The sequence below is a fragment of the Thrips palmi genome, unplaced genomic scaffold (assembly GCF_012932325.1).
Source record: "Thrips palmi isolate BJ-2018 unplaced genomic scaffold, TpBJ-2018v1 HiC_scaffold_10, whole genome shotgun sequence".
In the NCBI taxonomy this organism is placed as follows: domain Eukaryota; kingdom Metazoa; phylum Arthropoda; class Insecta; order Thysanoptera; family Thripidae; genus Thrips; species Thrips palmi.
The window spans coordinates 16,387,946-16,411,539 of NW_023144621.1; the positions used below are offsets into that span (position 1 = coordinate 16,387,946).

The following is a 23,594-nucleotide window of genomic DNA, read 5'->3' on the forward strand; positions in this document are numbered from 1 at the left end:
TACACAATTTAGCAAAGATTAAAGATTCATGAATATAAAGTACATACAAAAAAGTAAAGGTTCATGATTTGTTCTGAGAGAAGTAAATCTTTACACTGAACGGATACTTGAAAGTTCATAACAAACACCATGTGCAATAATACTTCTTATACATCCCAACTCTCCATTTACCATAAGATCATATATCATCTGAAGAAATTTAACCATCAACAAATGGTAACACAAAAAAATTACAGGAAACCTGAAATAACCATTAATAGTTAATTAAGCATGTGACAAAACTGAAAACATTAAGTGTAGAGAGTTTACAAGGCTTCCAGAGAGCAACTGCAGAAGAAAGAAGCTCATTCTTGAATGAGTTCAAGAACTAATCCAAATTACACCCTCAAGGGAAGAAACACCAGGATTCATTCAATGATAGGATTACAATGCTCACAATTAATTTGGATTTGAACCTGACAGGGCCTATCATGGATACGAAAAGATATTGGCATTTCAAAATGAAAGGCATCTCTTGACCACAACTGTTAACTGGGAAAGCAATACTTGGCAAATATGAGCTATCAAAAAGTTGTTGGATGCTTTTTCTGAAATTCTATGTTAACAGCTTGCAAGCTATGCCCATCAAGTTTCAAAAATTAATCCTACCTGAGAATAAAAGTAACCTAAAACAAATGATGTTAAGTACCAATAAATACTCAGACTTCTTTAACTGTAACACCACTGTTGGATAAAGTCATATTATTGCAAATGTTTAGTCAGTATACCTGACAATAACTTAATTCTCTAAATTCATGAAAGCTAGATCAAAAAACAAGCAGAAAGCTTCAGACAATACAACACACGCCAAGAGAAAAATTCCAGCACTGAAGCACTACAATGCACAAACCACATGAATGCACATCTTGTTTCATATCTGAAGCAGTCTGCAAAATCACAAAAGTTACAAGCAATTTGTACAGAAGTCTATAATGATACCGGTATCAATTTTTAGCACAATTATTGCCATATCATTTAAAAAACCCACAAGTTTTTCAAAATTTCAAAAGCACGCTTACTACTAATGCCCAACAAATTAGTGATAATCATGATTGATACTGGCCTGAGGTAAATGACTAACACACCCTGTGAGACGACAATATTACACAATCAAACAGGAACAGTAAAGAAAAATCCTATGTCATCATACTTGAGCACAATCTGGGGAAGGTCTATAATGGAGATGACTATAAAAATATGAGCACACAAAATCTCAAACATTCTCATTTTCCCAAAACTGAGATGTCTTTAATAATAATATATAGGATAGGATGTCACTGATGGAAGTATGACAAATGTCATGAAATGACTTCATTGAAAAGGCATTACTGCAGCAACAAGCCAAAAAATTGGAAGAAATTGAGGATTGATAACCAACATTTTGTAAAATATGACTGTATGTAGCTGAGCTTTAGTATGTTCTTTACCCACAAGGAATTCATAGACTGTAAATTTATCAAAAAATGCACCCTGAGGCTTGATAAAAAGTTAGAAATTCTACAACTACATCCAAGTAATGAAAAAGTCCTAAAAATTATCACATTTTAGCAGAACACATTCGTCATTTTAGAAACATTTCCTCTGATGAACACAGAAATTTTAAACTCCACACCAGTTAACAAAGTGACAATAGCCAAGGGTCCTAGTTGCTGTACTGGAACTGCGAAATAACAAATTATTTAGGAACACAGCAGTTACGGCAATAATTTAAATAACAAGCATAGGAAAAATATATCTTCCATAAATGATAAAATCTGTATAGAAAAGATAAGTAGTTAAAAACCATACCAACTTCGACCTTGAATTCAACAGTGCAATATGGCTACAAATGTAATAGGAAACAAGTAACCACAATATAACAAACTGTGGGTCTCTCTCAAAGACGTGCAATGTCTCTTCTTTGGTAGTCTGTTATACATACAAAAATTTACTAAGGTAGATACAGTATCACCCATACGGTCACATGTTTAGATGCTATAGCTTATTAGTTGAAGACACAATGACACGGCCTCAAGCAAAAATGTGCTTGGCACAAAAGTAGTGTTGTCTTAAAACAGAAACCAGCATTTCAAAATTTGTACCAAAAATGGAACACTTTCATTTTCCAGAGGCGTCCCCCTCTGAGATGTAACCAACTTAAATTACTTGGAGTCATTATTAACCTTGAAAGATTCATTTAAAAAAAAGAAGATAAAGAAAAAAAAGTGGAATCACAGAAGCACGCAACTCCAATTATGCATGTAATCATTAACAAACCCTATTTAGTCCCTAACGTTACTTTTCTACATGAGGACACCACTTCAAAGTACTAGGGTCAATACGGCAACAAATGAGACAGGCTGCCTCTGGGTAACACTATAAAATAGGGGGATTAAAATTCAAATGCCACACATCCATTAGTAAAACAAACACGAATGTGGAATAGGACAACGGAATCATACCAGCCAAATCATAGTTGACACGCTGGAAAGCAACAGAGGTTATCATTGGCAACTCCGCTGGCTGGAAGGACACGGAACAAAGTGGGAAGGTAGAATGAATGGGAGTCCCAGTGCAACAGCAAACCACACTCAGCTGAGTGTTGGACCAGTGCTTCCCAGAAACACACAATCAGGTCAACATTATAAGTTTAAACCAGAATATAGCAACATATTCCGAAGTTTAACAGCGCAAACAGTTTTAACCTACAGCGTGTGAGTGTCACAAGTTGACTTGAGGATCGATTTCCCTACTTTTCCGACGCTTCCTACTGCTGAAAGTTCGGCCGCGTCCGTGTCCGTGACCTCCACCCCTTCCTTGCCTGTGGTGCATGCCTCCCCGGCCGTTCTGTGCTCCTGGGCAGAGGGAAGAGTTCAATAAGTGACCAAGGTCCATGATGGTAGAAACCGTTTTGAGGGTTGGAGACCTACCTGGATTTCCATTGTCGGAGTACCGACGGTGTTTGTTGTTGGCCGGCGTGCCCCCGCTGCCTCCGCGACCCGCGCGGTGGAAGAACGAGTTATGGTGCCACGGAGGATGGCTGACCATGGTATTGGTGTTGACACCACTGTCCCCTCTCGAAGAGGAGGAGTCCTGCAACGGTAAACAAACATTGCTTCAATTTGTCACGGAGCATCTGACCAGAGTTAATGACAGGAAATCTTGAGCACTAAATCAGCAAGGTGATTAATGAAATAAGTTCAACCACCTTCCAGAACACGCCATGCTATTGCAGATGGGGCAATGTTTGAAAGATACATTTCCAATGTTCACAGCACGTGTGGAGGAAATAAGAATTTCTAACTGACTATCTTTGGTCAGATTCCTTTCATTCTATTTACAGGAGAAGAAAAGATAAAATTGACAGGTTAATCAAAACTTACAAAAAAAATATTAAAAAAATTAAAAAAATAATGTAATAGGGATTAAATTTGTGACTGGATAACCACCACCACCAGCAAAGCATGAAATTTGAAGTACCATCTCACCGAGTCTGATCCAGGAGCACTTGAATCAGGACTTGTGTCTGGCTCCTCTTCATTTTCACCATCAGAAGAACCACTACCATTCAGCAACATCTCCGGATGCAGTGAAACAGGAAATGACTCCTTCAGAGACCGGCGATAATCTATCACACTATCTGTCACTCGTATGATTCTTCCCAATATACTGCAAAAGGGGATTAAAAAGAAATAAAAATGACTGGATGGGAAACAACAAAGCATTCAGATTGAATTCTACATCAGATTTCAACAATTCCTTACCTGACTTTATTTGGATCATACAGGTAAGAGTTAAGGGGATTTACAGCCTGAGTGAGCACAATATAAGCATATTCAAAGGCCTGTTTGACATAAAGTGCTCCATGAGAGCTTCGTCCAATGTCATTTGTAATATTTAGAGGATCTTCAATACATAGTAAAGATGGTCGATAGCCATCCTTCATATTTTGTTGAACCTACACCAAGATAAATGAACATATGAGAAAGTGAAGACTGAATGATGTACTCCACGCCCACAGTGGAAATAAGTAGTACCTCTTCTTTAGATATGTAGCTACCACCCTCACTGACTCTTATAGCAGTTTTCATGTAATTGAACTTTTTACCATAAAGTTCCAGAAACTCTATAAGTAGGATTCCCAAGTTAGCTCCGGGTGTCAGTGCAGATTGTCTAGGGTGAAGCTGCAAAGATAAAGTTTGAAACAAGCCATTGATCAATCCACAAATTTTGAGTAACAATCCAATAGAAAGTCAAGAACTTGGTAGTTACCTGTAAAAAGCTGATTGTCATTAGAATTAAACTGTAAGAGGATATTCCACCAGTGAACACCTCATTTAAGTCTCTCTGTAGAAGGAATTGCTTTAAGACAAGTACCAGACTATACAGTACTGGATAGCGGAGTTTAAATTTCTTTATAAGTTCTGCTGACTTGACTCCATTACTCATATTGAAGCTCACATCCACTCTTACATCTGATAGCCTCTCTGTAAACTTCACAATGGGTACCTGAAAGAAAATATGTTCAGTCACAAAGTATGAATGAACAAATTCACTTAACATAGAATACTGACATAACAAACTACAAATACTTACAGAGGCTTTGTCCAACACCTTAACTGATCCAGGCTCGGCCAAGTTGTGTTGATAAATTGCTTGCTCCAGAGTCCTCAAAGGAAGTCTTTCATAGTTGTTTACATTCCACTTGCCAATCACAACTAAATCAATGTCACTGAAATTAAGAAAGAAAGGTAGAAAACAAGTACAAATAACTAAAATGACTGAAAAATATAGGCAACTCCTACCTAGTTGGCAAGTAAAGACCTGTGCGAAAGCTACCAAAAATTTGTAGTCTAGCAGCAGGCCATAATTCTTTGATTAATTTCTTCATTTTAGTGACAACCATATTCCTCACATACGTTTCTTCAGGAGTCGGGCTAATGTATTTGTGGAAGTCTTCAATTTCTTGGTGTAATCTAAATAAACACACAAACAAACAGAAACAGTAAGTCAAATTATTTACAATGGAACTAAAGTAGCCTTAAACTTTAGCTTTTATCAGATCAAAATTTAAATGGTGATGAATGGCAGTGACATCTCTCCCAAAAGATTTTATGACAGTGTCAAAGCCGATGTTACATGACAGTGGCTCAAATCCTCTTCAACAGGGCGCAAAGACAGGATATGAGGCATGAGACTTTGAGGTTAAGTTTGGCCAGAATTGTGCACCTCGCTAATAACCCATTCTAGCCAGAGGGACAAGGACTGAATGGACACGACACAGGTCGGAAACGTACCCGACGACTCCTCTGTCATATTTGGAGCGCAGCTCCCTCCACGGACACCCCCCGTGCTTCCCGATGAGGTTGGCATGGTCAAGATTAAGGTTAAAGGTGCTGGCGCGGTTGTCCAGTTTCTTGCGGGGCGGGTGGTGTGACGGGGTGGTCCTGTCGTCGGGGCACGAGCTGTCTATGGGGATAAACTCCTGGGCCTTGGTCGCCTTGGTGTTACTGTTGTTGTCCGTCATTGGAACGCAGCGGGTTTCTGCAATGCGAGACCACAGTTGGCGAGCGGGTCCTTCCTGCTCAGGTTGATACCAGGCAATCACGGGATCCATGCCCCGGAACAAGCCCGACGAAAAGCACCACCGCGCGGTAGAACAGTGACCGTGGCCGTCAACATACGCCGGTCGGTCGGTGCGCTTGACACATACGTGATGCGGTACAAAAATTCACTGGCGTCAAGAGAAGGTGCTCTGGTCGCTGCACACACACACACCACACCACACACGCACACACTCAAAGCAGCCCCGACCCGAGTGCTGCGGTAGCGGTCAGCAGCAGCAGCAGCAGTGGCAGCGGTAGCGGCGGCCGTTTCGCGTTCGCGCTGAGCCCAGGGGGAATACGCAGCACCCAAAGGCGGGGGACTAGCGCAAAGTGTAGCCACTGTATGAGCTCGACAAGCAGCCTTCGAGGGCCTTGCCACACAATTACGTCATGCCATTGAGAAGTTTCAGATAAATGATGAGTTTTTCCGCCGCAGTTAACCCTAACCTAACCCTAGTTTTCGAAGGGGCGGCAACTACTCGAGTTTCGGAAACCAAATTTCTGACCATTTCGGCTTGTGAATTTTATCACAGAATTTGGTTCCTGTAAAGGAATGTGATATGATAGACTGTAGCTTCGTTGCTAAAAAATATCAGAAGTTTGTTGCTGTGCACTTCCTTTGGTACTTTTTCTCAAGACGACCCATATTGAGCTGTTGTGTAGTTGGTGCACCTGTCAATTGCCTCGATCGCTCTTCGAGGATCGAAATTTGATTTCGAGATCTGACGTCTTTTCGATTTGTTTACGCGGTACGGTGTAAGCATGTTGTAGGCGACTGATCTGTTTTGAAGAGATATTTCTTTGGGTTGCTCATTTCTGTCGTTTGATTTTTTGGACAGAATGGCCTATGGTTTATGAAAACCTTGGCAAGTTGTCAATCTCATTGGATATTCATGCCGTTGTTGAAAGTAAGAGTTAGATTTAAAAGATGAATGAATAGTGTTCAAAATTTACTGTTTCATATTCTTTGTCAGACTCTTTAAATTTCGTTGCGCTATATTGACCTCCTTTCTCCATCGTGTAGTAACTGCAAGGGACATTCGTTCAACATGAATCAAACTGGAGCCTCTTGGAGAGGTAACAGTGACGATGAAGATGACTTGGATGTTCGAGAACCATGGATGTGGGGAGGAAAGAAAGCTTACATTTTTTTAATCGATGTCACAGAACGTATGTTTGAAACAGATGTTCAAGATGAGTCTTTCTTTCTAACAGCTATCCAAGTAAGTATGCCCACCCCTTAATCACTGTTTCTGTCGCAGCGTAACATCTGTTGTAATTTGTTGACACTGATCTCTTCTATTTCAAACTACCATTGCAGGCATGCAAGACAATATTGTTGAAGGACATAGTAAATGGAACAAAAAATCTATATGCCATTGTCCTTTATGGTACTAAACAAAAGGGCAAGGCTTCACAAGCAAACCACATCACAACACTTCAAAATCTATCTTGTCCCAATGCTGATCAAGTTAAGGATCTCATGAATATTATTTCAGGTGTGTTTACATTATTCTACTTTCTCCTGTAATGTTTTTTTTTCCATGATAATTTTACAACACTCTGTACTTGTTTTCAGATGTTGATGGGTTTGAAAGAGAGCATGGTCACTCCAATGATTTCTCCCTAGCAGAGGCACTGTGGCACTGTCTAAAAATTGTTTCTAATTGGTAAGACAATTTATCATATCGGTGTTTCTTCTCAAAAAAAATTTTTCTGTGGCTTCAGTAGCTCCGTTCTCATGCTACTCTACCTTTCTTTTCCTTTCATAGCACCACCAAGATTCATGAGAAGACTATTCTATTAATGACTTGTAATGACAATCCACACGCCTCAGATCCCAAGTTGCAGCATGATACCAGAACCAGAGCTAACGATCTTCACCAAGTGTTGATGCAGTTAAAAGTTTTACCCTTTGGTATATCTTTCAATGCAGATCTTTTCTTCAAGGTAATATATTTGTTGTTATCATAAACTTTCATTTAAGAAAAAAATTATTTTAAATTTTAATTTATTAAGAAAACAAAACTGTTTGTTTTTGTACTGTTTTATTGGACTCATGGGTGTTTCCATGTTCCCAGGAGGTTGTCAAGACGAGCCGTGGTGATGATGACTTGGACGTAACTGACTTGATGATTGTCAAGACTATCGATGATGTTGTGTCTCGTATAGAAGGAATGGTTTCTAAACGGAGTTCTTCCAGAGTTCTTTGGACTCTTGGTAAAGATGTGCAGCTTGGAGTTGCTGCATACTCATTTTTTAAAGCCACTGATCCCTTCCCCAAAAAAATTAGAATTACGCGTTCTAAAAACAGTATTGTTACTTCGCGAGCCCAGGCTTTTAATTCGACCACTGGAGAAGAGGTCTCTACAGCAGAAGTGTCCAAAGCCATCCCTATTGGAGGAAAAATTGTGACATTTGAAAAGGAAGAACTGCAGACAATGAGATTTATCTCTCAACCTGGTCTGGTCTTGCTGGGGTTCAAACCAACACATACAATTAAATTATGGTACCAAATAAAATCCTCACTGTTTTTGTATCCGGAAGAACGCCTTGTGAAAGGGAGCCGCACATTGTTTGCTGCCTTGCATGAAAGATGTCTTGCTAGGAATGTGACTCCTATTTGTTTCTTCACTGCAAGGAGAGGCGGAAGACCTAAACTTGTAGCTCTTTGGCCTCAGCAGGAAAAACTAGACAAAAACAATTCTCAAATTGTACCACCAGGGTTCATATTGCGGTATCTTCCATATGCAGGTATTACTAGTTCCAATCATGGATATTTTCTGATTTTATTTTCTCTGTCCAACTTTTATCTTCTTTTCAGATAATGTCAGAGATCTAAGTGAGCAAGAAGTTAAGTGTCCTGATCCAGAGCCTGAGCTTGTTACTTTAGCTGAGAAAATTATTCAGAAAACCAAGTTTAAGTTCAATCCCCGGAATATTGATAACCCAAAACTCCAAACACAGTGGGCTGGAATAGAAGCCCTCGCACTTGGTTATGAAAACCCTGAACCTGTGGATGACCTCACTCTTCCTGATCATGATGTTATGGATGGCAGAATGGCTGACTTGGCCACTGCATTCATGGAAATGGCATTCCCTGATGGTTTCTCTGAGGATGTCGTGAGCAAAGCAGCGAAACGAAGTGCTCCTTCAAAGCCTCCAGCTCCCAAGAAAATTAAACCAGACTTGGAAAACATGGATTTGGAAGATATGGCCAGGCAAGGATTGGTGAGTTCTTAGTCTGATCAAGTTGCAGTTTCTGATTGGGAGTTGGATACTTTTGCGGCATAAATTTGATTTATTGTTCAGGTGGAAAAGCTCAAAGTGGACCAACTCAAGAGTTATCTGGGTGAATGGGGAATCAAAACAACAAGAATGAAGAAAGCAGAGCTTGTGGAAGCTGTTTACAACCATCTGGGTATTCCTGATCCTACAATGTGATGTGTAGGTATCTCCGTGTAATCTAGGGTTGGCTGTGTGGCAGGGCAGTAGGTAGAGTTGATAAAACACAAAAGTAACAGACAGTAAAGTAAGTTGATAATTTATATACAGTCTTTATTGAAAATTGCACATTATTAGATTTCAAGGAAAAGAAAAATTTTAAGCCGATACTTCAATCTACTTCCTTTTCTTCCCTTTAATGGAAATTTTGTGATGCTCTTTTCTGTTACTGTTTATGCAAAACCAGCAAATGATTCAAATGAACGTGAACCCATCAATAGGACTCAGTTAAAACTAAACTGAATAGAAAGTTTAATATGATAATTACATTTTATTGCTGTCATCGAAAGCATTCTTTATCCATGTTCGAGAAGGTGGATGAAGTATAGCTCATAATTTTACAATTTGTATCCCTACATAATTTTATAATGACAATGTCCATGTATTTTTTCCCCACAAATCTGTTGACATTTTTGAGCTATTTGCCTGGCTATATTGCTGTGTGTTCGTACATTGATTACAATTTAATGCATCTTTTCTCAGCTGGGAAAGCATTGTGTTTGTTTTCCACATGCCGCAGTTGCGATCACTAGTTGTTGTTGTTGTTGTTCAGTATTTGCAAGCAGAGTAATGGATTGCTGAGGTTGTTGTTGTCGATTCTATGTTGCAGGTTTCTATGATTGATGGAGGAATTCTAAACAACAGTGTAATTTCATAACATTGTTGAATAAATTATGATTTCTTTTCAAGTTAATTGAGATAAGAGTTGTCAATTGTTAACTCAATTAGTTCCTTTGAACATAAAACCAGGTCAATTCTACTCCTTTAAATTAGACATAAAAATCAAGCTCGATGCTTGTTTCAAATCAAGTAGAAGTACGTATTTAATTTAAAATAACATAGAATTTCAACAGTGATTATCACTTAGGAACTGGACCAAAGCCTACCAAGTGTACTGAAGTTGATGTTTTTTACGAAGACGGGTGCTCTTTTTGATCTTTCTGAATATTGAAATGAATTGGTATTATCCTTTGAGGAAGTCGGTCAGCCAAAAGACTTATCATCACAGTTTCCATTCACAGTGGCTTTGATAATTGACATGTGGAAAAGATTGACAACAGGCCACATGGAAGGGGACAACATGCTCTTCCTCTCCAAGGGTCAACCTTTGATTTACTGACTGATTTAAAGACCCGCTGCATTGTCATCCAGAGTTGAATTCATTCGCATGGATCAGCCCTGTGTCTACTTTTGCCTGAGACGCCTGAGGAAGCCTCATCAAAAGTACGTCCGGGAGACCCACGAATCTAGGAGACAATGTGGAGAAGAAAAACTGTTTTGCAATAGAGACAAAACAAGTAAGTCCCTCTTGACTTAAACTCGAGGAGAACTTGGTTAGTCTCACTTTTGCTTACTTTGGGAGACTGTTGAAGTGAAAATCAGGTTTTAACAGCCACCTCAACTACCATTCGAAGATGGTAGAAGAACTGGCTATCTAAATGGCGCTGCAGAGCATGCAGCTAATGGGAGCACTTCTACCAAAAGTAGGAGCATGTTCAAATAGATTACATTTTTCATCTAGAACTATTTGAAGCCAGTTACATCTGTGCAATCAGCATCATTTAAATATACAGTGGTTCTGAGCTAATGCAACTGTTAAAAATGGGATGGTTTTGAACCGCAAAAATACAAACAGGGTACATCATAACTACAAAGTTTGTTTGAGTATCTACTGGCTGAGATTGGCCGATGCCACAACTCTCCTACTATCACAATTGCTTTTTCTATAGAAAATCTACATCATGCTGATTCTGAAAGAGGAAGTGACACGGTTGAAGAGTTGGAATGAAGATGGAATCATCTAACAACCTTGTGTCCCTCTGATCCTCCTTTGGAGCGTAGCTGTAAGCTGGAAAGTTAATGTTTGCTGTTATTCTGAATGACCTGAAAAGTCAACAATCAACAAGGATAAATGCATGCCTTCAAAGCCTTGTCTTTCAAGCTCATTGATGAAGAATACACTTCCATTTTCATGCTAGGTGTTGTCAGCTTTCTCTCTCATTCAATAAGTTCTAGCTAGCTAATTGAAGATATCAAATTGATCACAAAGTCAAGCAATCAGTTAAGCTATTGATCCTCATTGTTGGGCTGGGTTGTGCAAAAAATGTTGTGCCCTCTATGTGATACATGCGTGCTGTTTGCTTTAGGCTCCAGAAGCAATTATATGGCCCTATTTTCCAGGCTGTATTTGCATGTTCCATGCAATAAAAAGGATGCCATTTTTTTTCTATTTTGCATCATGCATTTGTTAGCTCTCCTCCTCATTGAAATTGAATGAAGTTAGTCGGAATTAGCCTAACACTGTTCATCAATGTTTTCTTCAAGTTTCCCAAGCTTCTTGTCTTAAAATAGCCTTCTGTGATGTAAATGAATTCAACACCCCACTTCACATCCATATTGGAACTTGAGCAGTTATGAATTTGCCTTCATAAATTTATAATACTCTTGATATGAGCTACTTAAATAAGAAAATTAATTATTGTATTTTATGTTGAGGAGTTATTCCTCTCATTACTCACATTGTAAACTACATTGCTATCTACAGATCACAAAGAATGTAAATGATTTTGTACTTGCCCTAATTTTAAATCAGTGACTCTGTTAAAATCTGGAACAACCATCATTTTTCTTTTCAAAGAAGGAAATTAACAAGTAAATTTTAGCAGTATATGTTAAGATATCAAACCAACAATTTAAGTAAAATGTGAAAAATTTAATGACTTTTTCTGAATAGTAACAGTAAATGGATGTGCTTTGAATTTGTAAGTAGCTCCAACAGATAGCAATAGTTGCCCTCATCATTAAAGGTTACTCGTTACTTTTCTCACAAAGACAAACCAGTTGCTTGTTCTCAGACCAGCAGTACATCTTTCTTCAGAAACCGTCAAGTATAGTATCATGTAAGAAAAATAGATGAGCTTGAAGGGTATTGCCTCACTTTTATTGATATGTATACTGCTGAGATTGTGGTTTGCAATTGGCTGAAACTTTTGTTTTCTTTTGAGCAGACGGTTTCTCTCAGATAAGAGGAGTACAAGGTATGGTATGGTCAGGAACAAGTCAACTTTTTCTCTGCTTACTGAGAGACATTATGCTTCTGCGGTACTACATGAATTGTGACCAAATAAGGCAAAAAATACAGTGCATGAGTTACTGTGACACTTTATCACATTCTCTCATACACCGCATTATTGCCTTTTGTTCTACTAGTACGATTGAATTCAATTTTTCTAAATTGCTAGCACTAATGAAATGTGAGGAAATAGTTCTCTTTCCTCTATAACTAGCAACTGTGCGACATCTATCACTTTGGCGGTCAAAATGAGGAAATGCTCATTACAAGTTATTTCTTACATGATCTTTCGTTGAACTCTCAACTGAAGTACCCCATAATTTCTTTTAAGTATCAATATTATTGCCGAGAATTTACTGTGGCAGATGATATTTTACAGAATCATTTCCTACTTTCCGCCGAATTACGGTACGGCTGACAAAATACAAGCAGTATTTAAAAACTACATATGCGCTAAAATTTTGGTTAAAATCTACAGAATTAATAGAAACAATTGGCTCCTAGGAAGGCGCTCTTTGCAATGGATCTACATGTCTCTCAGTGGAGGCGGCACCGCTACTTGCAGGAAGACTTGCATTTTCGCCGTCAGCATGTCCATGCCCAACGAGCACTTTGAGAGTGGTACAGGATTTCGCCTGTCCTTCCTTTGTTCTGTGGAACAAGGATGACCGAAATCAAATACTCCTCCCTTAGTAGCCTTGGCGTCGAGGCTGCATTGGTATCATGCCGTTCCATTTGAGACCGAATGATCTCTCAGGAAAATTGTAAGAATTGTCGATACTGGCTACGGCTTAAGTCTGGAAGGGGCATAAAACCCGGGCTGGTTTACGAAAAAAAATCTTCAATTACTGTTTGCCACCATCTACATATCACAGCTCTTGCACTTAATACTAAAAAATCGTCTCTACATTTTCCATTCAAAACGACACCAAGCCTTCACCCCGCTGGCGCCTGGCTGTCTCTCCCTCTCTCTCTCTCTCCGGGACACTCGCAGGACGCCCCGGTCGCGGGTGTCATCTCCGGGAGGTGGCGGGGAGCGTCCCGGCACTTCCCTTCGGCTTCGACGGGCCAGTCAGGCTGTGCCCGGCGAGGCCGGCGAGGTTCGCGGCGAAGGCGTCCTGGGTGTGTCCGCGGCGCGCGAGAGCCAGCAAGCGGTCCTCGGCCGGCCCGCGTCCGGGACGCCCAGGACCTCCAGGACCTCCAGGACCCGGCCGGGGGGCGGGCGGACTGACGGACATGCAAGTCGCGACCGGGGAACCCGCAGTCTCCATCGAACTGGCGGAGCGCTGCCGCCAAAAACGGCCTCACTTTGGAAGGAACAAAGTCGACAAGTAGTTTTGGAGTGGGTGCCGGGGTCCCCGATTGCGACGCGCGTCCCCCAGTCGAAACAACAACACGAACAACAACACGAGGCCCTAGGCGGCCCTAGGCCACGCACTGCCACGCGAGGAGGGCGGGAAGGACGGACGCAAGCAGCACGGCGAAGCGCGCAGGCCGGGAACTAGGGGTCGCGGGATTGCACATGTCCTCTTCACAGAAACACATATGGCCAGTGCCACTACTTTCCATCATACAAACGTGGTCCACCATGAATAGGTTAATTTGCAACTGTGATGTACAGGTCCTTCGCACCGTCTCGTAAGCTGTAGATCCAAGTGTGTTGTATCGATGAGTGTGTGTGTGTGAGTGTTTTGTTGTGTGTGTGTGAGGGTGAGTGGTGAGTGTAGAAAAAACAAGAACAACAACGGTGAGAACAACACGGGTCCAAGACGCCGAGACGGCGCACGAGAGACAGACGGTGTCGGTGCGTTAGAGTGAGTGAGTGCGGAACACGTACGACGCGGCACCGAGGCGAGCGCGGGGCGAGGGCGTCCGCAGCCAAGAGGAGCGAAGAGGTCCCGGAGGGCGACACGGGCACGACGGCGTCCGGGAAGAGCAGGAGGAACAGGGCGACGGAGCAGAACAGAGAGAGACAGAGAGTGAATCACTTTTGCACACCGCCGTCGTCACTACGTCACTACGTCCCACTACGACTCGCTACGCCACTACGAGAGGGGCCGTGCCCGCACTGGGGCAGGCCCAAGGGCAGGCCCCACTGCGGGTCCGGCTCCAAGAGGCTGGAGCCCCTTACCATCGACGGGTAGGCAACCCGCAGACACGGTCGCGGAGCGGGCGGCCTATGCGTCGTCCCGCAGGCGCTAGGGGCCGTCCCTCCCTGGATTCTTACCCTGGAGTCGCTCCATGGAGTCTCCAGCAGCAACCTCTCCACCCATTGTGCGCTCCATTTACTCGGAAAATGTATTTTCCGTATTCTATCTACTTTCTTCGGAGCGTCTTGGATTACAAAGCAGATAAGAAGAAGTTCTAAAAGAAGGGGGTGCATTTGGTTACTACAACTACGGCCAGCTCAGTGGTCCCAACGGAGGCGCTGAATGCTTTTTTGGACTCGTAACTATGTACAAAGCTCGTGCGCAAGTCGTTACGACCACTCACTGACGCGCTCTTTTCTCGCGGAGGAACCAACACGCAAAGACGCCTGCTCGCCTCTCAAGCGCGCCAGAGCACAGTAAGACCAGCGCTGGCGGCCAACTCTCGTCGCGTTTTGAGCTCCAGAGTCGCTAAACAGGACTCGAACAGAGCGTGTGACCCCACCAATGGATTCCCCGTTCTGAGAGCAATCCAATGGTGGGGTCACTAGTACGACTGTAGTCCCATTCAGCGACTCTGGAGCTCAAAACGCGTCCGGGATTTCGACCAACTCCACCCTGGCGGGGTCGCCCCGTCACTCCGTTACTCACGGCTCCGTGCGTTTCGGACCATCTTGACGCAGCATCCGTTGCATGTTTGCAGTGGCGGCTGGTCGCGGGGCAGCGCAGTGTAGTTGAAGGGGTCCTTGCACCGCGCGTCCTTCCAGGAGTCACATTCGTAGCAGTAGATGGATCGGGCTGCAACAAACCATTCTGTTTTTTTCCTTTTTCGCTGAAAAAAAATTAATCTGTTTTTTTTTTGGGGGGGGGGATTCTTTTTTTTTCACAAAAATCTATAAACACTGTGAAAATGTTGGTTGTCACTTGATGACAATTGCAAGGTCGATTGTCCTGACGAGAATGCGATGAATTTGTCATGGCATTGTGTCAATTTTCATTAACTCAACATCCATGATTATGTCATAAAGTGACGACAAATTTTTACAGTGGACCAGTGAACCGATTTCTTAGCATAGGGCGGGGACCCTTGACAGAAATGAGTAATTATGAATGGACAGTTGAATGAGTTGTGCTTGGCCAAACCAGGAGTCGCTATGTGCACAAACTCTGCTGCAAGTGTCCGAGCGAGTGCCAGCCCCGTGTGCGTCAAACGCATGCAAGTTAGTTGAATGCAAAACGGGCTTTGCCAACTTAAAAAAAATAATCAAGGGGTCACGCGCCTTTACCCATAAAGAAACATTTTCTGGTCGCCAAATCCAGCACGAGTTTTTGGGACACTTACTCTGGCATTCCTCTTGGGACAGGTGCACAGCCGCCAGGAGCAGGACTGGAACACGGCACAAGCCACACACCGCACACGTCACACATTAGTCGAGCAACACGACAAATCTATTACTAAAAAAAAAAAGAAAACTCAAACAAAAACCAAAACCTTGTTACTGCGCGTGATCCTGACTCAGCGCAGTGGAAAGCCACACGATTATCAGCCCATGCCATATGGCCTTGTTAAAACACTAAAACACCCACAATGATGGAATTTCCTGTCGTTTCGCGAGCGTGCTAGTCGAAAGGGCCTACACCGTCAAATGGGTTCGCTGAGTGCTGCCACACTGGATGCACCGAAGACGAACGGGTTGCCAACCTCAGCCTAGCGCCACCGGTTGCGAGGCGGACCTTGGACCAAAGAAAACAAAAAAAAATGCTGTGCCTGCGACGTCCCAGCGAGGCGGCGGCCGACTTGGTGTCCCCTCGGATCCCAGCTTCTGCTCTCCGAGCTTTCCGATTGCCGCGTTGAAAAGAAAACCGGTGCCAGTCCGATGTGAGCGTAGGTGGGCTGTGAGGGTGTCGACGGTGGGGTGTGGACAGAGGCCGTCCCGGCCGTCACGGCCGTCCAGCAGGGCGTGCCAACTTCACATTTTTAACAGTTTTAACAGTTTTATTTCGTAAACGGATCGATATTAAAAAGTTATGCCTAGGATGAATAAAATTCAAAATTAAATTTTAAATTTATGTTGTCCTGTGCGTAACTTTTTAAAATCTTGAATGTTAAGTTGGCACGCCCTGCATTCAAGGCGGGAAGCCGTTCCCGGTCGTCCGCCGCAGCCATCCTGGGCGTCCCGTGCCGACCACAGTGGGCCGGAAGGCCGGCGGAGGCGGTCAAAATCCCGGACGCGTTTTGAGCTCCAGAGCCACGTAATGGGACCCGAACCGAGCGTGTGACCCCACCAATAGATTCCTCGTTCGAGTAGCAATTCATCGGTGGGGTCATACGTTCGGTTCGAGTCCCATTTAGCGACTCTGGAGCTACAAACGCGTCCGGGATTTTGACCGCCTCCACCGGTCTGCTGGCCCACTGTGCACTGGCCCACGGTCCTCTGTCCTGCCAGGCCATGCAACACAGTGACGTCACTCAGCAAGCTGTGGCGCGAAGGAAGGGGCGGAAAGGGGGGGGGGCGTCCGCAACCCCTTGTTAACAACAAGCCACACAGCAGCGTCAAGAAAACCACCCCGCCTACGCGGGCGTTGTCGGACTCCTCGCCATTTGTTTGTCGTTGCAAAGAAATAGCCAGGAGGTGTGGCGGGTGGGAGGGAAAAGGGGGGGGGGGAAGCGAGAACAACCACTGACTTACCAGGGAAGCAGCCCCTGCCGGCAACGTGGACCGGGCCAACCACAGCGAACAACCCCGCTGTAACAGGTACCGGGTGCTGAGGTACCGTCGCCATCGGTCGCCATGGAGCCCCTCTCTCTTTCTCCCCCCCCCCATCCCTCTCTCTCTCTACCCCTCCCCTTCCCCTCCCTCTTTTGTCACCGCTACAAAGAAGAGGTAAACAAATAGCAGCCGGCCCGAATCCGCTCGCAGCGTTCGGAGCGGACACACGCTGTACAAGGCGATTCAGACGTTCGTAAACAAAGGGTTCTCCGATCGACGCAGCCGGGGCGATCGTTATTTTTTGCCTCTGTTCCCTTCCTTGCGCGGCGGCGGGGATTCGAACCGCGGAACTCGGCGGCGCGCGCGGGTCGCTGTGTGGCAAACCGCGCGGAAACTTCCGGGGCATCCGACCCACCGCCCTCTCCGAACAGCCGCTCGGCTGGCCTTTGCTCCGGGGAGGAAATAACCTTTCAACAACAAAAAAGAAAAAGAAAAAAGAAAGGAACTCTTTTGTCAGACCAGTGTGTCGCGTTCCAGCCGTGCTTTAATGTCGGGTCGAAAGCAGACACCCCGGCTGGAACGGGAGGCCATCGCCATCGCCGCGGCCTGGGACTTCCCTCGGGACTTCCCTCGGGACTTCCTCGCCTCGTCTCGGATCGCCTCGCGGGAAATGGCACCCGATTCCGAAGGATGGTTTGGTCGCTCTGTCTCTCTCGCACCCGTGGAGTGCCTCCTAGGGGAGCGAGAGAGAGAGACGACCCTTCCGAATCGGTCGGCTGGCGGGTGGAACCGGTGGAACGCGATTCCCGGGCCGAGCCAATAAAGAGGCTAGGCAAACAAAAGCCTTGATAATTATGTTTTTTCCCCCACAGGAAGGAAGCGACGCTTGTTGTACCGGCCTACAGAGATCCGTCATCTTCCTCCGAGAAAGGCAGAGCGAGGAAGAGAAAATGAGAAGGGAGGGGGGGGGGGGGCGAGGGAGGGGGTTGTCAGAGTAAACCGTTAAGCGTGACAGGCCGACGGATGCGGCATGAACATGAGCAGCCATCGACAGAGACAAACGACCCGGATGACGTGAACGTCGCACAGTGGGCCAGAAGACCGGCGCTGGCGGCCAAAACTCTTGACGCGTTTTGAGCTCCAGAGTCGCTAAATGCGATTCGAACCGAACGTGTGACCCTACCAATGCATTGCTCTCCGAACGAGGAATCCATTGGTGGGGTCACACGCTCGGTTCGAGTCCTGTTTAGCGACTCTGGAGCTCAAAACGCGTCTAGATTTTTGGCCGCCTCCACCGGTCTTCTGACCCACTGTGCGTCGCCGCGTGGACTCTCTGGGAAAGGGCAGCGGCATGATTAGTGGGAAAGTAGATTAATGGCCGATTATTGTTGCACCGCGGATCGAAGAACGGGCGCCGAACCCACTCCGCCACTCCGCGTCTTCGGCGCGCCGCAGGCGAGGGAGCCCCCCTCCCCTCCCCTTCCTACGAAACCTTGAAAAATTATTAGTGCCAGTGTCAGGGCGTGGCGCGGCGTGGCGCGGCGGAGGGGCCGGGCCGCGAGGGGCTGAAAGATACCCGTCGCGAAACGATACGTCTTGAAGCCGCCGTTCGAGACTCGTTCGAGGCCGCCGCAAGAATAACTCCATCTCTTTTCTCGTCTCGTCTCGCTCGAGGCGGAAGCGGGAGCGAGAGAGACGGAAGATGCCGTTTGGTTTCGGACGCCGTCGCGACCAGCTGACCGGCCGGCCCGCCGCCGGCCCGGGCCCCTTTCCCGCCTTAATCTTCATCATTCGGACCCGTTTATAAATAAGACGCTGTCCCCCTCCCCTCGGCCGGTCCCCCCTCCCCCCGCGGGGCCCCGCCGGGCCCCGGGAGGCTCTGGGTGTCATCCGCATCCCCGGCTAAAGTCAACTGAGATTATCCTTGGCCTGCCTTGGCCCCGGGCTGCTCTACGCTGCTCTACGCACGCCGGCCCTCCCCTCCTCCCCGCCAGCATGCCACTAGGCGGCTCCGACCGTGAGTCACTCCACGCTCCACGCGGACACGACGCACAACCGGCTCCTGTCCCGCAAGTCCACCGTGTATTTGCCAGAAGACCGGTGGCTGCGGCCAAAATCCCAGACGCGTTTTGAGCTCCAGAGTCGCTAAATGGGACTCGAACCGAACGTGTGACCCCACCAATGGATCACTCGTTCGGAGAGCAATCCAACAGTGGGGTCACACGTTCGGTTCGAGCCCCACTTAGCGACTCTGGAGCTCAAAACGCGTCCGGGGTTTTGACCGCCTCCACCGGTCTTCCGGCAAATCCACCGTGCAGAGGACACTACATGGACAAAGCACGTGGGGCGACGGAACGTTGCAATTTTGCACCCGCGCGCCACAAATTCGACTCAACGTGTGACCGCACCGAAATAGATACGCAAGGTTAAGGTAAATCCACCCGTGGCGTCGGAACTCGGGAGGGGAACCCGGCGGGGGAAACGTTAGTTTGAACGCAACAGGTGACAACAAAGATGGCGGCAATTCAGACGAAAAGTTTAAACCAAGTCCGTCAAACTGTGACGTCCGGTTGTCGCGTGCGCGGTGCGCGCCTCACTGGCGACGGACCGACGGGGCGGCCGGCGAGGTGGTCAGAAAATAGGAAAGCCACTGAAAAGCCGCGAAGGTATTTTCGTAGAACAGTCCTTCGGTCTGCGCGATGCGTGCGCGACTCGCTTTGTCGTTGCCCGGTCGGCTCGACACGCTCCGATGCGAGGAGGAATCGTTCGGGACTCTCGCTTCATTCGAGATCTCGTTTCAGACTGACGCGTGTGGTCGGCTCGAGAGGGCTTACGGGACAGTCAAAACAACAGGAAAATGTCACGCAGACTTTGCAAGCAGACTGAGAGTCGTCGCTCTGTCTCTCTCGCACCTTTGCGGAACGCTCCTTGAGTGCGAGAGAGACAGAGCGACGTCCCCCTCATTTGGTGTCGCCGACCGCGCCACCGCCCCCGAAAAAGTGGCAGTGCTTGTGCACTTCGTGTCTGCTTACCCAGGGCGAACCAGCTGGGGAGCATCCTGTCCCGTCAAGCTCCTAGTCTGGCTAGGTGGCGATTCCTCGGCCCTGGCTGGGTGTCACGATCCATTCCCTGGAACAGAGAGACAACACACTGTCAGAAACCAATTTGCAGTTTTTCCAAGTCAGCAGCAGGTTGATCAAGATTCCAGAGCCGGAGTACATCCGTAAAATGCAGCATAAAGAATTATTTTGCGGCATCGTTTTCCACATTAATTCTTCGTGACGATTATTCAAAGGAAAACCAGGAAAGTCAGTCCTACTTGGAAAAAGACTTTCCAGGAGTCTTTGAAAACACGACAATTTTTCACAATGCGATTGGATTGGCCAGGGTCACGTTTTGAGCTCCAGAGTCGCTAACTGGGACTCGAAACGAACGTGTGACCCCACCAATGGATTCCTCGTTCGGAGAGCATTCCATTGGTGGGGTCACACGTTCGATTCGAGTCCCATTTAGCGACTCCTGGAGCTCAAAACGCGTTTAGAATTTTGGCCGCCTCCAAAAAAGCCTTTATTTCCGCTGAGTAGGTCAGCCCGACAGCCGGGATGAGCGAAAGTGTAAATATACCCATATATCCCGCTCGAAGCGTGCCGCGGCAGAGGCAGCCACTTGCAGTCTAATTCAAGATGCAATTCTGGCAGAGTGGCCCGGTACCCCCGGTGCGGCACGGCGGGGCACGGCGGGGCGCGCAGAGCATGGCGGTGCATCCCTGCCCTGCACCGGCCGCCTCTCTCTGCCTCTCTCTCGCACCGCGCAGCCAGAGCGGCCGAGACAGCCCCCTCTCTCTCGCTCGCTCGCGCCGGCGCGCCCCCAGAGTGACAGAGACGAGAAACACTTCGGCCGGCTGTCTGTTTGTTTACGGTCACCGCTTGACGAGCGATCCCACATCGCCACATCGCCGCAACGCCCAGCCAGCGCCACGGCAGCGCCGCGGCAACGCCACGCAACGCCACGCACGCCGCACGCCAGCACGCCCAACGGCACATGCACGCCGCGCGAGACGCAGCACGGCAACGCGCAACGCCGCGTCAACGGCCTGGACGCACGCCCGCATATCAGGCACTTGGCGCTAAGCGGGGCCGCGGCTGTGATGAGAGCAGGGACACTTTGGCGCTAAGCGGGGCCGCGGTGCTGTGATGAGAGCAGGGACACTTTGGCGCTAAGCGGGGCCGCGGTGCTGTGATGAGAGCAGGGACACTTTGGCGCTAAGCGGGGCCGCGGTGCTGTGATGAGAGCAGGGACACTTTGGCGCTAAGCGGGGCCGCGGTGCTGTGATGAGAGCAGGGAAACTTTGGCGCTAAGCGGGGCCGCGATGCTGTGATGAGAGCGGACGGCGCGGACTAAAGGGGTCAAGAGGTCGTCTTCGATTATTCGAACGAATAAATCGATGTTGTTGGTTGTTCGATTGCTCAGGTCGTTGGCAGTTCTGTCCGAATAATAAGCCACTGTGGAAGTCAGGCTGGCCAACCCCACGAATATTCAACACAACACGTGGCAGGACTGTCAGGGGGAGGGGCTTGTCTAACTTCCACCACCAACGGATTCCTCGTCCGGAGAGCAATTCATTGGCGGGGTCACACGTTCAGTTCGAGTCATATTTAGCGACTCTGGAGCTCAAAACGCGTCCGGGGTTTTGCCCGCCTCCACCGGTCTCCTGGCAAACCCACTGTGCGACGCCGACCTCACCTCGGAGCTGGAGAAGCTCGTGACACTCGCCGCGGCGCGTCCAGCGCGGCATGCTGCAACCGCGCGTCGTCGCTGCAGTCACAACAGTGCGGCACCATTTAGCTCGGCGGCACCACTCGCCATCCGTTTGCCACTGCACTGTAGAATCGTGGAATCGGTCTGTCCTTTCTCGCGGGTCGCGGATCTTGGTTCGCGGGTCTTGGTTCGTTCGCGGTTCGCGAGTCGTGGTCCGCGGCTCGCGGTTCGCGGGTGGGACGGGACCCGCGGGAGACGAACACGGGCGTGCCGGCCAAAGCACGCCACTGCGAGTGCGTGCCAAGGCGGGCCTAGGCGGGCCAAGGCAGGCCAGGGCGCCACGCCGCCACGCCGCCAAGCCGTCCACTGAATCGCGTCGCTGTCGTGGCAGCCCTGCGGCGCCCTGCACTGCCGCCCCTCCCCTCCCCCTTCCTCGAGTAGCGCCACCCCTGCGGTGCCCTGCGGCGCGCTCCTCTCCAACAACGACAGGCGCTCTGTCTCCGTCGCTCTCGCGGGGCGTCCCGGAGGGTGCGAGAGAGAGAGAGAGAGAGAGAGAGAGAGAGAGAGAGAGAGAGAGAGAGAGAGAGAGAGAGAGAGAGAGCGCGGAGGGGCACTCCGTCGCGCGAAAGAGGCGCCAAGACCGCGGCCGCCAGACAGCCTGCCCCTTTCCTGCTTTCCCGGACACGGTTCCCACTTCTCGCCTCGCCTTGCGGACTGTGCCTTCTTTCCTCTTCGGCTTCCGTTCGCGGGGCTTACAGTGTCCGCGCGCTCCAGGCCCCAGGCTCCAGCGGGGCCAGCACGCTGTGCACAGCGGGGCAGAGCGCCCGGCGAGGTAGGCAGCGTGCAGACACTTGTGCGCGGCGGGCGGGGCTACCCGGACCCTGCAGGCTGATTGATTCATCGCTCTGTCTCTGTCGCGCGCAGGGGGCTCTTCGTGAGGGTGCGAGAGAGACAGAGCGACGAGCCGCTCGTCTGGCTCGGTGGAGGGGGGCGAGGCAGTGCACCGCTCCGTGGAGACGGACAGGTCGGGGAAATAGAGAACCACACAGGAATAGGGAGAAGGAGGAGGAGGAGAAAAAGCCTGGGAGATGGGAGGAAGAAAGGAGGGGAAAGAGGCGGAAACTGCAGAGAAAACCGTACCTGGCACCGGTGTGAAGCCAATCATGCCCACGAGCGTGGGCAAGGGTGAAGACTGATTCCCTTCTCGTCCTTCGCTCTCTGTCTCTCTCCCTCGCCGCGGCGCCGCGCTGCAACAAGGAACACGTGGTGATGAATGGGCTGGCAAGGCCGGCGAGGCCCGAAGAAGGACAAAGAGGGGCACTGTGTGAGAGAGACAGGGCGCGTCCCCGATATCGGCTTGGACTTGCCTTGCAACAGCCTCCACGGCGATGGGTCGCCAACGACCGCCAAATCGCCGCAACGCGAGGCACTGCACTGCCAAAAAGCCACGCGGATATTTCTCTTTCGTTTTTACATTGCGTTGGGGTTGGGCTGGCTTGGCCTGCCCTTGCGCCGTGGGCGATGATGCACCCGTAGAGGTGCAAGGCGGGGCGGGGCGGGGCTGGGTGGGGTGGGCAGCCCAAGTGCCTTTGTCTGTCCCTTTCATGTCCTTCCCCGACGGGAACGTCTCTCCCTTTCAGATCGCGAAAGGCCGCAACACCTGCTGCGCTTAAATCTCTCTCTCTCTCTCTCTACACTAAATGTCATGGGACTTTTTTTGTCCCACGAATGATGCAATTTTAAGCACATCCGGTGGTGATGCAATTTTGTGTCCGCC

General features: G+C 47.9%; 3 protein-coding genes across 12 annotated transcripts in view; 1 reads left to right on the top strand and 2 right to left on the bottom strand.

Annotated features, from left to right (window-relative positions):
• Positions 1–5,909, bottom strand: LOC117654532 (terminal nucleotidyltransferase 4B-like). Of its 3 annotated transcripts, XM_034401229.1 has the most exons (10): positions 5,732–5,909; positions 5,316–5,562; positions 4,824–4,994; positions 4,615–4,750; positions 4,291–4,527; positions 4,056–4,202; positions 3,783–3,976; positions 3,499–3,687; positions 2,949–3,111; positions 1–2,873 (listed from the first exon to the last, which is right to left on the bottom strand). In XM_034401229.1, exons 2-10 carry the CDS (start codon positions 5,543–5,545, stop codon positions 2,724–2,726), a joined length of 1,617 nt encoding a protein of 538 aa, XP_034257120.1. In that variant the 5' UTR covers positions 5,546–5,562; positions 5,732–5,909; the 3' UTR covers positions 1–2,723. The 3 variants fall into 3 exon arrangements, with proteins under 3 accessions (XP_034257120.1, XP_034257118.1, XP_034257119.1); XM_034401227.1 differs by having other exon boundaries at positions 5,316–5,908; XM_034401228.1 differs by having other exon boundaries at positions 3,507–3,687; positions 5,316–5,905.
• On the top strand, positions 5,875–9,826 carry LOC117654531 (X-ray repair cross-complementing protein 6). 2 transcript variants are annotated; one of them, XM_034401225.1, is made up of 10 exons: positions 6,017–6,373; positions 6,464–6,532; positions 6,649–6,847; positions 6,946–7,123; positions 7,204–7,294; positions 7,397–7,574; positions 7,706–8,378; positions 8,449–8,855; positions 8,937–9,071; positions 9,739–9,826. In XM_034401225.1, exons 3-9 carry the CDS (start codon positions 6,674–6,676, stop codon positions 9,066–9,068), a joined length of 1,833 nt encoding a protein of 610 aa, XP_034257116.1. In that variant the 5' UTR covers positions 6,017–6,373; positions 6,464–6,532; positions 6,649–6,673; the 3' UTR covers positions 9,069–9,071; positions 9,739–9,826. The 2 variants fall into 2 exon arrangements, with proteins under 2 accessions (XP_034257117.1, XP_034257116.1); XM_034401226.1 differs by lacking the exons at positions 6,017–6,373; positions 6,464–6,532 and adding an exon at positions 5,875–5,965.
• LOC117654534 (protein quiver) overlaps positions 9,158–23,594 on the bottom strand; it is a 22,107-nt gene continuing 7,670 nt past the window's right edge. For 2 of the 7 annotated variants that reach the window (XM_034401232.1, XM_034401231.1), the window contains exons 2-7: positions 22,958–23,064; positions 20,092–20,188; positions 17,039–17,095; positions 15,691–15,735; positions 15,000–15,146; positions 9,158–13,844 (exon numbers count right to left, since the gene is read on the bottom strand). In XM_034401232.1, coding sequence (XP_034257123.1) covers positions 13,627–13,844; positions 15,000–15,146; positions 15,691–15,735; positions 17,039–17,095; positions 20,092–20,116 — 492 coding nt within the window. In that variant the 5' untranslated portion in view covers positions 20,117–20,188; positions 22,958–23,064 and the 3' untranslated portion in view covers positions 9,158–13,626. Of the gene's footprint in view, positions 13,845–14,999; positions 15,147–15,690; positions 15,736–17,038; positions 17,096–20,091; positions 20,189–21,802; positions 22,113–22,957; positions 23,065–23,594 lie in introns of those variants that run through there. The other 5 variants (XM_034401233.1, XM_034401234.1, XM_034401236.1 and 2 more) reach the window with 5 other exon arrangements.

What these genes read in the sequence shown, in the direction of transcription:
- LOC117654532 (XM_034401227.1), bottom strand. Translation starts at nt 5,635, where the DNA reads ATGGATCCCGTGATTGCCTGGTATCAACCTGAGCAGGAAGGACCCGCT. An exon ending in TATGACAGAGGAGTCGTCGG is followed by an intron (nt 4,995 to 5,315) that starts GTACGTTTCCGA and finishes GTGTTTATTTAG; the next exon opens with ATTACACCAAGAAATTGAAG. An exon ending in GCTACATATCTAAAGAAGAG is followed by an intron (nt 3,977 to 4,055) that starts GTACTACTTATT and finishes ATCTTGGTGTAG; the next exon opens with GTTCAACAAAATATGAAGGA.
- LOC117654531 (XM_034401226.1), top strand. Translation starts at nt 6,674, where the DNA reads ATGAATCAAACTGGAGCCTCTTGGAGAGGTAACAGTGACGATGAAGAT. An exon ending in TCTTTCTAACAGCTATCCAA is followed by an intron (nt 6,848 to 6,945) that starts GTAAGTATGCCC and finishes CTACCATTGCAG; the next exon opens with GCATGCAAGACAATATTGTT. An exon ending in TCTCATGAATATTATTTCAG is followed by an intron (nt 7,124 to 7,203) that starts GTGTGTTTACAT and finishes ACTTGTTTTCAG; the next exon opens with ATGTTGATGGGTTTGAAAGA.